A 16749-nucleotide genomic window follows, 5' to 3' on the forward strand; every position below is an offset into this window, starting at 1 on the left:
AGAGTAAACGGGTATGGGCTTTGGGATAATTAGGTAGCTTCATTTCAAAACTTTTGACCCAAGTCTTGAGTAGTGACTTGGCTAATATAACAACCTGATTTTAGTGAATGGGCTTATGTAACAACCTGATCCTAAAACAGGCCATAAAATAAGTTTTATATATTTTTATATTATTATAACATTCTACTATTGTTATTGTTAAACTATTGTCATTTTTATCAAATTTTTATGTCATTAATACACTATTAATTTTAATTTAGATTATTATTGTTATTAATTTTATTCTAATAGAATGAGTATAGGGAAAATACTTATAACTTCCACGTTCTCCCTTTCCTCTCAAACATTGCTCATTATGTATCCGTCGAAATAAAAATGAGCATTTCCTTTTAGAACTCTTCTTCTTCCTTAGAAATCCTCCCAAAATTGCAACAGTTATACTCACGGCTACACTATCTCCATCATCATGCAGCAACGTCCTCCATCGACAAACAAAACAACAAGCCTTTCCCACATCTCAGCCCTTGCTTTGTCATAAACCACAGTGGAGCCACTGTCAAATACAAGCAAACAAACTTAAACCATAGACATCACCAGCATTGGTTTCCCCTCCACTGTGCAAAACTCTCCCACCTCCATCTTTTCGGTTGCAACCCAAGCGCAATGAGGACTCCAGACGAAATGGCACCACCTTACGTGTCAGATCCACCACCAAGTTGTAACCTTAAGACCCCTGCCTTCCGCCCATCAAAACAAAGCACTACCATACATTCTCTCATCCACACCGAAGCGGCTACGGACAGCCCACTATTGCACCACTTGTCTCCTCCACGCCGTAGCCATGTGACGGCACCTCCCTCAGCCCTCAGCCTTAGAACAACGTCACGACCACGAGAATCAGCCACCATGAGCCATCAAATGCCGAAAGACGAAAGAGAGCCATGTGCATGAACTAGAGGCATCCACCCCATCTCACCAAAAACCACCTAAGCAACCACAGAAAATGATGTTCGAGCACTCTTCGTCAACCTCCTGCCGCACCGGTAAGCCCCCGCCAATCTCCCTCTGCTTTATCTTCTTCGTCTCTCCCTCTTTCTAACTATCTTTTACACTAGGAGCTTCACCAGCATGCATGGAAGTCGTTGCCATCAACCTCAGCTAAGCCACCATTCTGCTGCTATATGCCCTTCTTTCGGTGAGCCTATACCTTTTGTCGCACGGCTTTTTCTTTCTCCATTGGCTTTGTTATTTCATATGAAAGTATTTAGCTGTTGGCTTTTGGTTTCTTCCTCTAGATTTGATATGTTACAAATATGCCTTTTAATCCTTTAGTTGTGTAGATCTTTCATGAAGTATCTTGGATGATCAGTACGAGCAGGCGAGCCAGACTTAAATGGAACAATTGGTTTTAATTATAGGCTTTAATTATTTATTTAGTTTGATTTATTAATCATAAAATCTATTGCATGCATTTATTTATGTAAGCACATTACATCCCTACCTATAAATAAATAATCTCTTTGGTTTGTCCGTATTTTCATATATCGAGTATTTAATAAATAATAATGGGTCTCGACTCAACTTCTAAAATAATCAAACTCTTCCCAATAAATGTTTTGGCCAATTACCAAATAAATAGGTTATACTTGGTCCATAAAACATCAAATAATTTTAACCTAATTATCAAGTCTAATAAAAAAGGGCACTGCTATGGGTCCCGAATTCGGGACCCATTTTGTGTCCCGAATAAGCATTTTATTTTTTTTGTTTTTTTGTTTATTTTTTTATGTATTTTTTTAATCATCATAAATATTTTTAAAAAAAATAAAAAAATTACAATATCATTAAAAAAAATGTTTTTAATCATTCAAAAAAAAAAAAACATTCGGGACACACTTTGGGTCCTGAATTCGGGACCCAAAGCATTTCCCAATAAAAAAATCCATAGTCTGCCAAAATAAATTTTAGGCCAGTAGCTTATTATGAAATTATTAGTTCAATCTCAAGTAGGCTTTCCATACATATTATATATATATATATATATATATGTATATATATATAGTACTCATGCTTGGCTTGGGTTTGATGTTAGGTTGGGGCGTTACAGATCGATAAGTTAGATTTATTGTATAATAAAAAAAACTATATAATCTTATATAGTATGCTAGCTTATATCAATTTATAAATTTATTTTTATAAGATATTTTAATGAATTAAATTTTTTTCATATTATAAAGATGTGATTAAATAAAGCGATTGAACATTACGAAATAATTAAATTTTTGTCATCCTAAATGATATAGCATAATATTTTAAATGGTTAATAGAAAAAGAAAATTACTGCATAATATATATAGTTAAAAATAATAAATTTTAAGACAAATAAAAGCATTATTCTTTTAATAACAGCGACATGAATTTATAGATTAAACACGTGAATTATTACATTTTAGGGTAGGTTTCCTATAAACAGTATCTTGAAATAAACGAAGGAAAATGTGAGGACACCTAAAGACAGATCACGTGGTATTATTATTATTTTTTCTCTCAATTCGGTAACTCTAATAATTTGTGTTTGACTTATAATTAAGTCATTGTCAAATCTAGTTCGAACATAAATCAACCTCATGGTCTTTGTCGTCCACGACATTCACTCTGCACCTCGTTTATGTTGAATCGAATTGAGATAAATTAAATTTTTTATAAATAATAATAAATTAAAATAATAGAATAAATTTTATGAAATATATTTAAAATAAGGTTAAATGTATATAAATATTTATTAAAAGAAATTTAAATATATTTATGAAAAGTTAAAAAAAAATTGAATCTCGTATACAAAGAGATGTTGAGTTATTATGGATTCCACATATAAATAAATTTTGAATTGAGATGAGGTTAGTGATTTAAGAGTTGAGTATTTAGATGTTAGTATTAGTTTAAAATTAGACTGAACTAAATTGATCTCAGTTCAATAATTTAGTTAAGTCTAAATTCCAAAAGATGCCTAATAAGTGTATTTGTATTTTTTTTTTTTAAGAATTTGTGTTTATTTTTTATTTTTTAAATGCACATAAATATTAAAGAAATATAGTTGGTTTTGGATAGACAATTTGGCTGAAATGAAATGAGATGATATATTTTAAATAGTAGTTGAATAAAATATTATTAGAATATATTTTTTAATATTATTTTTATTTTAGAATTTGAAAAAAATGAATTATTTATTATATTTTTATATAAAAAATTGGTAAAATTATAATAATAAAATGAGATAAAATGAAATGAAATAATAAGATTTATGTATCTCATGAGCTCAAATATACTGATCGGTATGCAATATGATGCACGAACTTAATTCTATCTAGTAAAACCCTTATCGATATATATATATATAATATATATATACACGTTAGAATTATGCCGTCCAAATTTGACAACTGCATCTGCCCAGTGCCCGGCGTAGTGCAAATTGCACTTTTTGTTGGCTGTTAGAAACATTTTGTTGGCTATTTGTATATATGTTCTATGTTCTATATTGTTCCCTTGAGACCATTTCTACTTATAATTATACGCGTGCCACCAACGTCATTCATGTCCATGTTTTAAATCATCTGATTGAACTGACGTGTAGACTTTGAACATATATAATTAGTTCCCTCGATCGTTTGAGTTTTTCTAATATTACGGTTCAATTTATTTTATGATACATCTTATTAAATTATTTTTGTAAAAAATTTTATAATTAAAAAATATGTATATTATATATCCGAGGCAATTTCCTGGTTTGCTATTGGGGAAATTAGTCTGATTTGCTAATGAATGCCTTGATTATATCTCCATCCGCTTGATTGAAAAGATGACTAGCAATGGCATTATTGTTTTAAAAAACATTTGCAATGGCATGGTTACCCAGACCAGGCCACCATACTCACCTGCTGAGAAAATTATGTGCCAGATCTGGAAGCTGATGGCCAGGAGGGACGTACTGTAATGCCCACTGGCAACATTAATGTGCCAGTCCAGAGTTCTTAGAGAAGGGGACTCAAGTTGGCAAAACCACAATAAATGCAGTGCGGCAAGACTATAATTCTGCTAGTGGTCCATAGAAGCATAGACGTAGTGTTTCGAATTATTATTTTTTAAAGGGAAAAAAAAAAAAAGTGATCACAGCCAAAACTGGATGACTGTAGTAAAGTTTCCGAAGAAAAAAAAATGAAAATTAATTACTAAATGCTTTCAGGCTGCTCTGCAGCTCATCTCATGAACCTCTAACATGTAAAAGCGGTATTTGATAATGACTCTGCTGAATAGATTAATGGGATTCGTGAACGTCTATTCCAAGATTTCCTTCTCTCTCATAAACCATCCTTAATTTTATGTCAGGATTCAGCTCCTTAATTTGACTGTTTATCCCACCAAAATCTTTTAATTTTTTAGTAGCTGACTGACTTTTTAAGCATACAGAGTACAGACAGCATGCAGAATGCCAGACCATTCATGAACCTCTTGACTCTTGACTCTGTATATATAGGCCGCAATGGTCATGGCTGTGGTTTAATTGGGACTTTGCACCATGCGCGCACTGTCAGCAACACGTGGATACAAATCTCAGACTACTCTGCACAGGAAAAAGTTTTCAGAACACCACTTGGAGAAGTATCTATCATGTAAACACGACTTGAACTTCGCCTCTATCAGCTTAAAGTCAAGGTTTCGTAAATTTCTAGCTCATCTTCCCAACCAACCGTGTCGCGCGCACTGGCTACTTGATTGAACCCAGGATGATCAGTACGTTACTGCAGTAAAATATTCTGTTTTATTTTTGTGCTGGGGAAAATGCAGGATGAAAACTCAAAGAAATAGAGAGAGGAGATCATAATTAAGCAATATTGACTAGCCTGCAGCATGATAGATCGATAGCATCAAATATTAATGTCACAGGAAGCGAACCAATTATTCATGGCCTCATGTGGTGCACGAGACTTTGCTCCTCCAATAGATCAAACTGCCAACCCCGTGAAAGGACGTAGAGCAATGCACGATCCCCGTGATGGAAATCATGCAATTTCAACGTAATTTGAGAAAGTCCCGTACGTTGCGGGCCGGGTTCGACATAATATTGCATGATGGCGTTGGATTAGATCTTTCATGTAATTTAGATCAGAAAGGATTCGTTAACAGGTCGACAAGGATATAACTTAAATATGACTAACAATATGATCACTTGGGTAGATCATGATCATATATATCGGATCACTTTGTCTAATGACATTAGAATGGCTTTTATATTGTGTTTAGCAATCAACAGCTGATCACTGGCCGCTCACGCCCCGAATCGAATCAGATAGCAATATTCATAAATATCTCTGTGATGGCAACCTTATAAACTCTCAAGAAATATAAATTAATGACAGGCTAGGGCGCAATTTCATGTACAAAATGTAATTTAATTAATTGATATTATAAATAGTTCAGCTCGACTATCAGAATGCATTTAAAGGTACAGTACTGTGCAAACAAATAGACAAGTTCTCGCCATTACTTGTGCCTTTCCACAAATTGTATGTACGTAACAAGTCATAAAAGTTACAAATTAATGCTTCGTTTGGGTCCTGCAGACATGATTTTTAATATTTGTATCTGCAAAAATATAAATTATATTCATGATTTATATATGTTCGAGATCGGACCTTGGCCTGGAGGATGCACGGATATATATGAAACTTGCCATGATGAAATTAAGTTCGGAAATATTGAGTTAAATGAATGATGATTAGTATTATTTTTGTCTCAATACAAGACGTACGTTATTTATAAATATCGTGACTCCGCCATTAATATTCTACACCTCAGTTGGTATGAGAATATTTCTCACTCTTTTTTGCTTCTTTCTATATATATATTTTACCCACCTAGCTCTTAATTATTGGCCTGGTACGCTATAATGGAATCTCAACCACAACCAACCCCACCTCGAGCCACCTGTCCGGCGACCTCCATTCTTAGTTCTTCACGGCCCCATAAATATGGACCAATAAACATTTCTTTCTTTTCCGAATTCCAAAACCCTGTGAAGTCAACAGTTCGCGAAAAAACCAAAAGACCTAAAATAATCGGGTGCAGCGACGTAATCTCAGCATCAAATTAACAGTCCCATAAATCACTGGTGCATATTTGATTTCAAAGTAATCAATGCATCTGATTTAAAATTTAATACGACAAGCTGGTTTCGTACACCAAATTCATCCACGCACAACCACCTAGCCCACTTCTCCTTGATCTATATAATACTATCCATCCCTTTACCACCAAATTCTATATACCAGATCATTAAGTTCCTCCTTTTGATCTCTCCTCTAAGAATGGAGTTCGTGGATCTCTTCGTCATCTTCTTAGGTCTAATCTTTCTCCGTTTCTGGTGGAGGTACTGGTCCGTCACCGGCGGTGGGTCCAAAAACCTACCACCGGGCCCTCCGGGCTGGCCGATTCTGGGTAACCTCGGCCAAGTCGTCCTCCAGCGCCGTCCATTCATCTTTGTCGTGCGTGATTTACGTGAGAAATATGGTCCAATCTTCACCATGCAAATGGGCCAACGCACGCTCGTGATTGTCACCAGCTCCGAGCTCATCCACGAAGCCCTAGTACAGAGAGGCCCGGAATTTGCCAGCAGGCCGGCTGACTCGCCGATCCGGCTATTTTTCAGCGTCGGTAAATGCGCCATCAACTCTGCCGAGTATGGGCCTCTCTGGAGGACATTACGCAGAAATTTCGTGACAGAGCTAATAAACCCGATGAGAATAAAGCAGTGCAGTTGGATAAGGAAATGGGCACTCGAAAACCACGAGAAAAGGCTCCAGAGAGAGGCTACGGAGCAAGGCTTCGTCGAGGTGATGAGCAACTGCAGGCTCACCATATGCAGCGTCCTAATATGTCTTTGCTTCGGCGCGAAAATCTCCGAAGATGAGATTAAAAAGATCGAAAGCATACTAAAGGAAGTAATGTTGGTGACCCTACCAAAGCTTCCGGACTTCTTGCCCGTGTTCACTCCGTTGTTCCGCAAGCACCTGAAATACGCTAAAGAGCTGAGAAAGAAACAGTTGGAGTGTTTGGTTCCACTGATAAGGAGGAGAAGGGCTTTCGTGAAGAGCGGTGGAAAACCTAGTGGTGATGGTGGAGCGGAGATGGCTAGCCCCATTGGAGCTGCCTACATAGACTCGCTTTTTGATTTGGAAGTGCCGGGTCGAGGCAAGTTAGGAGAAGAAGAGCTTGTGACGTTGTGCTCTGAAGTAATCAATGCCGGGACGGACACGAGCGCTACGACTGCGGAGTGGGCGCTGCTTCGCTTGGTTATGAACCAAGAGATTCAAGAGAAGCTATACAAGGAAATAGTTGAACATGTTGGGAGAGACGGTGTGGTGAACGAGAGTGACGTAGAGAAGATGAGTTATCTCGGGGCAGTGGTCAAAGAAACGTTCAGGCGTCACCCACCGAGCCATTTTGTGCTATCGCACGCGGCGACAAAGGAGACCAAGCTCGGCGGGTACACGATACCGGAGGACGCGAGCGTGGAATTCTACACAGCATGGCTGACTGAGGATCCGAGTATGTGGAAAGATCCGGACGAGTTTCGACCGGAGAGGTTCTTAGACGGTGACGGGGTTGACGTGGACGTGACCGGAACGAGGAGCGTGAGGATGGTGCCATTCGGTGCCGGGAGGAGGATTTGTCCGGCGATGACGCTGGGCACGCTGCATGTGAATCTGTTGCTGGCTAGGATGGTGCATGCTTTCAAGTGGCTACCTGTTCCCGGAGCCCCACCCGACCCGACAGAAACTTTTGCTTTTACTGTTGTGATGAAGGACCCTCTCAAGGCTACGATCTTGCCTAGGGTGAAAGGTTAATTAAGCTTGCTAGCTAGTAGCTGCTATTATATGATATAGGATAATGCTGTGTGGGGGCGGGCCAGGGTTTAGTACTGCTAGCTAGCGCCTAACCCTCTAATTAGCTTCTTGTGTGTATGAATAAGCTTTTCGGAATTAAGCTAGTCGTGGGCGGCATGCATTTACTTAGCCAAAAATTAAGAAAGGAACTAGGCTAGCTAATTAATTATTTGAGCTTTTATAATTATATCTATATATATATATATATAATGAGATCAGGAAGGAAAAAGAACATTAATATTTAGGGTTTGTCCCTATAATTACCATTATACACTGTAGATCGATCGAAGTTTATTATTAGCTCATTTCAAGCTGATCGATCGTAATTAATTATGCATGGTTGCTTTCGTGGAGATTATATTTTATATATATATATATATATATATATATGCATGTACGTAATAATATTCTTGTTGGTCTAAAATTAAAAATGTTTGGTGAGGAGTCAGGACCGGATTCAATCGTCGGTGTAATTGTCGGTAAATTGGGAATCATACGTACAAGGTCGATCGACATTCTGAGAAGAGAGTAATGTTATATTTAATACTCATCTTATTTTTTTCTACCGACGTGATATATTTATTATAATGAGATGAAAGTATTATAATAATATGATGTATAGAATTTTATTTTTTAGAATTAATAATTTAATTAATGTGTTCATTTTATCATGGGTGCTCGTTCGTTCGCTCGTTGAAGAATACAAAAAAGTCTCAGAAAATCGCGATTCATGAATTTCACCACTCGAGTGATCAAAAGAAACACCGGGGAAACACTCTCTGTCACCTTAACATGATCATCAATATATATAGTTGAAGACTTGAGGAATATTTTGTTAGAAATGAAAGGTGCATGGCCGCGTATATATGTATATATATAGATCGATGCACCTGACCAATTGAATATTGCAATTTATATGCTACTAAAAGTTTCCAACTACAAAAATAAAGTTGTCTCCTGAAACTCGCAAAGTAAAATTTGTAGTGGATATAATTTAAAAAAAAAAAACCATGCTGAGTGGAAATCCCCTCGGATCAACCAAGCGACGAAGGTCTCGTTTGAATAGGAAAAATATTTCATCTCAATATTATAATTTTTTTAAATTTTTAAATAAAATATAATAAATAATTTAATTTTTTCAATTCTTAAAATAATAATAATATTTTAATAATATTTTATTCAACTTTTATATTAATTTATTATCTAAATATCACTTAAATTTAAAACCATAAAAATTAAGGAATTGGTGGCTTCGTTCCAATATTGGATGGATGCACGCCGCCTTCTTCCATATCATGAATGGCCGCGTGAAAGCAATCATATATAAGAAAAGATATTTGTAACTGTAAATTATGTAACCGTCGCGTAATTTTTTTAAAAAAAATAGATAAAACATGAGATCTATATAAAAAAAATTAATTTTTTAATAATGAATCTCATTATTTTTCAAAATAATTACGCAATATCTACGTACTTTATTGTTGTATATAGAATTACTCGTCATGTGTTGTGTTTATATATATATATATTTTTATCGTTAATGTATTTTAACACCAAATGATCATTCGCATGCACGATCGAGAAGCTAAGGGTTTGGAACTTGGGACGAAGGACGAGCTTTATATATACTTCTTGATCATGCGCACTTTTTTGGTAAGTTAACATAACTCTTTGATCGCGACATGAAATCACTATATATCAAACTAATAACGTACGTAATTATGAAATGATCATAAATGCTAACTAAGGTGGTAGGTCTTGTCTCATGCATACATATTCAAGAGTTATTAATAATTAGGTATAAATATATTTGGGGATCGATCGATGCACGCGCGGTAGGTTCAAAGGCTATTAACTGATCCACCGACCATCGATGCACGTGTGGGCACTTGCCGCGGGCACGTGAAGCATTTAAAAAAAAAAGAAAAAAAAAAGATTCCAAGTACGATGCGATGAGAATTCAGACTGATCGGCTAAATCATGATTATATAAAAATAAATTTAAATTATTAATATAATTTTATGTAATTTTTTAAATTTATTTTATAATAAAAATAATTATATAATCTAATATATCATATTAAATTGTATTAATTTATAGATTTAATATTGTTGTACTGTATAATGTCTCAATAACTAAAATATTTCTAATAATTACACGCACGTGGATAGGAATCCTCTGATAAGTGAGAATTAAGTTCTCAATTAAACAAGCTAAAAGATAAATCCACTAGACCAGCACTGTACATAAAGCACGTATAATAAATTAAAGGCTCCCTTAATTATTTCCCTAGCTCATGAATAGAGTACCCCAGCTGTCCTTGGTTCTTTATAAATTTTGCATGTTCATAGATCAGTAAAGTACGTACTGGATCGATCGGCCATTCATCTGTCTATTTAATACCAGCAAGGGAAATTAAATAATTAATATTGCTCACTGCATGCTACAGCTGTTTTAACTTCGTTGTAAAATTTTCACGTCTTTAAGTTTTCATAATAATTTACAGCCTGATCTCTAACAAATTAATTAAAGACAATATTAATTAATTCCCAGCCGATCGAGAAAAATTAAACCTGAAAAATGGAATGCATGCCCAGCCTATATATGCATGCATGTTGCATATATGCTTTTTTTTCTTTCTTTCATTTATCAGCGCACTCGGTCGATCTCCAGCAGCTCTAGGCCTTTGTCGATCCGTTGTATAAGTACCGCGGCAACTTGAGCCGAAACATATATCAATTAACAATATTCCCGATTTGATGATTTAAGGTTTTTAACTTTAAGTCTATTGAAAAGCTAATAAATATTAACAAAATCTTAACGTAGATCGCGATCGAAAGTTTCTTGGATCTTTAAAAAGGAAACAAATGTAATATTACAATATTGTTGATCATCAAAATTTGAAGAGAAGTGTTACAGTTACAAAAAAAAATTTAAAAAAATAAACTTATAAATTGATATAATTTCATATAATACGTTATATCTACTTTATAATAAAAGTAATTTTATAATCTAACGTAATACACTGAATCATATTGGTTTTTGTAAAAAAATGTTATGACTAAAATATTTCTCAAATTTGAAATAGAGATAACCTTTTGCTACATTGCTTGCAAAGCTATAAAAAAAAACATGTTTAACATATAATTATCAATACACCGTTATGGTCTTCCTGTCGCATACGGCCACACCCCCTTACGTGGCGAACCCGATTTAAGAGACACGTCACGGGTCATCAGGAACAAAGAAGGATCTATATGCCGCTTCTTCGAATGCTTGGTTCTTCCCGCGTTGCAGTATGGTTTTGAATCTCTCCCCCTACCCAAATCTCCTTCACTTGCTCTTAGTCTTAGCCCTATGACCCCATTGAATGGAGAAGATCCGTTTGAAAAATCCTCCTCACCATCTCTGGGAAGGTCATCAGAGGAGAAAAAGGCCATTGGACAGAAAAGGTTCTACTTGCATGATCTGTTGCCGATGATGACGCCAAGAGAATCCTATAGCCACAACTTTCGACTTTGTTTCCAATGACTTCACCAAGGGTTTCAAGGTCTTCTTCCTGATCAAAAGAGGTATTGTATGAAGGGTGTTACAAATTGAAAGGAGGTATTCATGGCGCGTATTGGATGCAGGTTCTCAATGACAAGTAGTCCTTTTGCTTTTTAGTTGTACAATTTCATCCCTCTTTCTCATAGAATGGAGTAAGTCTTCGTTTTACTGGTACTCTAGTTTTCATTTTATTTTACTTTTTGCTTTCATGCATGCATGGTTATATTATGATCCCTAGCCATTAGCTAGGAACATGCATCAAGAATCCGTAGATAGATTTGTTTAGGTCAATTACCTTTTTTGGGGGGGTTTGTTTCTAATTTTTGCTCTAATATTTCATGCATGGATGAGTTTCCATCAAACATTTTCACGAGAAAATCACATAAATTATAGCCTTTTATATATGTTCCCCGTCTGGCTTTGCTTTATCAACAAGAGGGCGCGCGACCTGTGTCATATATGTGTACGTTATATGAACTGTAATTACAAATTTCACTTAACCCACTATATAAGATATAGCATTAATATTTTAGCAGTACTTGTGAATATAAAAATTGTTTCGAGAATGCTTATGTGGCCGTTTGTCTGGGATTGATAATGGGACTTGTTATGGGATCATAAGGGATGATGATGGCTTGGAACTAGGAAGAGGCCGGTCGATGTATATCTTTGCACAAAGTTTGCTTTTGGGGGATGCGTTTTTGTTAGGAAAAAAGATAGTTATAACTGTGATTTATGTAACCATCACGGAATTGTTTTGAAAAAAATGAATAAAATATAAAATTCACATAAAAAAAATTAAATTTTTAATAATGAATTTTACTCTTTTTTAAAACGATTATGCGACGTTTATAGACTTTACGATTGTATATATAATTACTCTTTTGTTAGAGTTTTGCTTAAAAAAAAAAAAAAAAAATCAGGCTGGCAACTACGAATTAAATTGGTATGCGGTGTAAGGTTTCGGGATAACAGAGCTCATAAACTTAACATGCATGTCAATCTGACATGGCAGGACATGGCAGGACCATGCATGGATTAAATTTGTCAGAGATCTAGTGGACGCAGTTAAAACCCAAAAAAAATGTAGGTTTGAATAATGGAGAGGGATAAGGCAAATGGCACGTTGGGTAGGTGAAGTAATTTATGTTAGAAGTTAATGTTACAAGGCTATAATAGGTTATGCAATTAATGGCTTGTCATACAGTACATATTTTACCCAACAACGGCTTGGAAAAAAAAAACCTTAAATTATACGAGTACTGACGACGAATGGAAAAAAAAAATATTTTCCATCCTACAACTAATTAACAAAACATTTTACTTTTGCACAAAATACTACTAAAACTTACACACTTTACATTTTTAAATTAGCAAAAAGTTGTAATTAATATGTAGTACTCTCCATGAAATTATTTGAGTGTCAAAATTATATATTTCACATCACATGATGATCATGTTCTTACTTAGTACTCTTTTTTTTTTTTTTTTATCAACTTCAATGGTTAAAATTAGATAATAAGGCTATTTTTCCATTTTTAATAATTAAAGGGATGTAGTATATTAAATTTAATAATGATCAAAGTGTAAAAAAAAAATTGTTGGTAGAAAGTGTGTTTTCAGTGATCAAAAGTTCTTAACAATCGGATGATGCCATGTGTACAGTCCTTTTCTTAGAGATAAAGGGGGAAAAAAATAGTTTGTGATTTGAGATCATGTGTTGATGATCATTTCTCACATGTATCCTCTATAATTAATAGGTATGCATGTAATATGGACAGTACATGCTTGCATGCTTAATTTTATTTTATTTCTTATCCATAAATATCACTAGCGCCAGTCTAGAAGCAATATTCCCACCACTTTCGAGCAATTTGGTTCACACAAAGCTGGGGCATTGCTATCGCGTATATATTAATTCATGATCCCTCGATTGTTTGTGGTTGGGATAAAAAACTACGTAGTCCTTATGGAGAGGCGATCAATTTTTTCTAAAAGTTAAATACAAAATTCTTGTTACAAGAGGCCGGATTGAGAATTATATAGTGATTCTATCCCGAACAAAAGCAGCACTCCTAACCATGCATGCATTAGAATGTCCTAGCACGTGGAATAATGAACAACATTATACTAAAATTAAGGACATTTACTAGATGTTGTCACTGCCATGCAACACAAATACGTCATAATGTGATCTTCAATGACCTCTCTTCATATATGGTTCATTTACAAAATAATAATGTTAAATATAGGCATAGATTGTGTACGTTCTTCACACTTTTTTTGAAAAAAAATATGGTTCACCATTAAAAAAATAACTTTTCATGTGAGTCTTAGACTTACCTACCTTTTCAAATAGAGTGCACAGAGTTTGTATGTTCTAAGACTGTAAATACCATTTTTTTTTATATAAAATCTATGAAAGTGTCATCTTTATACACAATCTTGCTAGCTAGTCCGCCTTCTGCAATATTATGAGAAGTGTAAAGGATAAAATATAACTGGCCCATAGTGTTTCCTAGGCCCAGCCCAAATGAGGGAGGGGGGACTCATCAGGAAGGAAGAAATAGAGTGTAAGGAAAGATGGTGATATGACATAAAGCAAATGAGACAAGAGATAAAAGGCATGGACATATATGACTTCAGGGACTTTTTAGGCCAGACTTCTCATGGAAGGCTTCTTCAACCTCACGACAGGAGCTCCAACAATGAGATCTCTACAATAAGATAGTTTTCTGATATCTATTGTACAATGAGGATACGAGGCAATGAGAGACTGTAAAATAATCATATTATAGTAGACTATCTCCTCCCAAACCCCTTGGATATAGGTCTAGTGTCGAACCACGTAAATCTGTGTATTCATTTTTCTTTATTTTTTCTGCATTTATTTACTGCTCACTGACATGGATGTATGCGCGGACACCGTAAATCCGTACTGAACCACTGCCGAAAGGCTCCACACAACATCGATCGAGGCCCGAACAACCTCAACGGGGTCGTGAATTTATCTTTCTTCCATTTCGGACTCTTGTGCTATTTTTAGACATTAGCAATAAATATTTATATTTCAAACACTTCTTGTGATCCCACGACCCCTGTAATTGACTAATCTTCTTGTAACTCCCTCGTTTAGTAAAGTAATCCCATCATCTGTCCCATTTTTTAATCATGGAATTCTCATCTTGCTTTAGAAAAGAGAGGGTAAGTATAATTGGTGTTCATATTAACTTCCCCTACAAAGACTATAGTCGTCTCTATGCAGCGGGGGAAAGATCGATCTCTTATGTGAGAGAGAGGGAGAGAGAGAGCAAGCCCTTGAATTAAATGGGGCTCTCAACTTAGGAGTTCATTTGCCCTGTTGGTTTGTCACCCTTCAAGGCCCAAAGCTTAGGTAGGCACAAAAATCGATCACATGTTGCAGACAGCCGACAGGCCTAGCTCAGTGAATCAAACTCGTGTTGTTTCTTTCAGCCCATTCTTGCTTTCTTATTGGGACCTCTTGTGTCTGTACATTTCACCAAGCACGTTTCAATTTTGTGATTTATTTTTAGAAAAAGCCTACTCTGCTATCTTTATGTTATCGCTCAAGTGTACTGTTCGGAAATTTTTATTATTTTATTATTTAATAATTAAAAAAATAATTTTAAATATATTGATATATTTTTTTATTTTTTTAAAATATTTAAATATATTTAAAAATTATGAAAAGAAAATAAAAAATAAAAACTCAAAAAATACTGTACAGTCAAATCAAGCAGGCTACTACGCAGCCCGACTCTTATTTTTAACTGATTTGAGGAATGATATGCATGTCTATAGTCAGAAGGGTGGGAATTCGGACCATGACTGAGCAATGTAAACGGTTTAGTCCTATTATTAGAATATTTTGGATACCAACGTACTCCATCAACTTTTTTTATGCAGAGAGGGAATTTAGATGCAACTATTAAATGCATATCCTACCTCTTTTGTGTTTTTGATCGTCCATCTTTGCCTCAGTAGTCTTTTCCAAAGCACATTTTGATCATCTTTCTCATAATTAATTAGAAAGAATAAGCCAATTCCAAAACCGATACCAATCACCCAATTTAGTAGGAGATTAAAATATGGATTAAGATATCTAGATTCCTATTCAAATTTATAATGCAGTCTAAATATATTATCTATCTGATTAATTCATATTGGGACGGATATAAAATCCGGATACCCATCCCGGATTTTTCAAACTCTAGACAGGATCAAACAAAATAAATCGGTACCAATGCATAACCTTATTCTGTTTCACTCTTTCATACGACTGTATGGAATTTCATGAAGTACTGACTACTAGGGAGCATGAAATGTATGGAGAAAAGCATGTTTAACAAAAAGAGCTAAAGTTATTTATTGAAAGAAAAAGTCTATTTGCATACGGGAGGAGTAACCCCTGCATACACAGGCCTCCATGTGGACATGAAATGCTGCGTTATTAAAAAACTTTGTTCATCTACCAAAACGTGGAGGAGTAACTGCGTTATTCTAGAGTTTTTCATTTACCAAAACAGCTAGCACCTCTCGATCCTTACGAAAAATATAAAAAATGTTCCAACTTCTTATCCTCTATGGCCTTCAATGTCTTTATCGATCCCATCCTTCAAAACCTCGATGGGGTCCTCCAAATCAGACATTTTTTAGATCGGACTCTCTCTATAACAACCAACTTTTGATGGGTTCCTTGTGAAATCTCGTTCTTTGGCAGTTAACGCCAAAGCGGCTATGGATAAGACTATCTATGATTTCACTGTCAAAATAAATGTTTCAGAGAAGAACTCCTTAATTTTCGTCTTGTTTAAATGTAAACTTTTTTGGAAATTGTGGGAGCCTTGCAGGTTCTAGGTTTGCAAAAACGGAAGGAACCCATTTCGTTCTGAACAACAAGTCCTTGTACCCATAGGTTTTTTTTTTTTATCCTTTTAGACTTTATCCAAATAGTGTTGTAAAATGAAAGAACAAGGCAATCACTCATACAATAACTACCCAAAAAATCATTTTCAAAACAACAGCTTTTATTTAGGATGGATTTGATTTGCTTTTAAGACCGATTTGGGTGCTGGCTGGGACGAAGAGAGTTGCTAACTCTGTTTCACAAAAAGGTGGATCTCCTCCTAGTGACAGGTTAGACAATTCATCAAAGTTTTTTCTTTCTATATCTCTCAATCTCTCCATGTTTGTTAGCAAAGAAAAGCTAGGGAAAAAGTTAAAATCATCTTATTTG

The 16749-nt window shown here is 35.1% G+C and overlaps 1 protein-coding gene across 1 annotated transcript; it reads left to right on the forward strand.

The window, feature by feature from the left end:
• The first annotated feature begins 6158 nt into the window (after nucleotides 1-6158).
• Nucleotides 6159-8208, forward strand: LOC109014061 (cytochrome P450 77A1). The gene has a single exon (XM_018996366.2). The coding sequence runs from the start codon at nucleotides 6366-6368 to the stop codon at nucleotides 7902-7904; it is 1539 nt and encodes a 512-aa protein (XP_018851911.2). The 5' UTR covers nucleotides 6159-6365; the 3' UTR covers nucleotides 7905-8208.
• The last annotated feature ends 8541 nt before the right edge of the window (nucleotides 8209-16749 follow it).

The sequence above is a fragment of the Juglans regia genome, chromosome 3 (genome assembly GCF_001411555.2).
Source record: "Juglans regia cultivar Chandler chromosome 3, Walnut 2.0, whole genome shotgun sequence".
Lineage (NCBI taxonomy): Eukaryota > Viridiplantae > Streptophyta > Magnoliopsida > Fagales > Juglandaceae > Juglans > Juglans regia.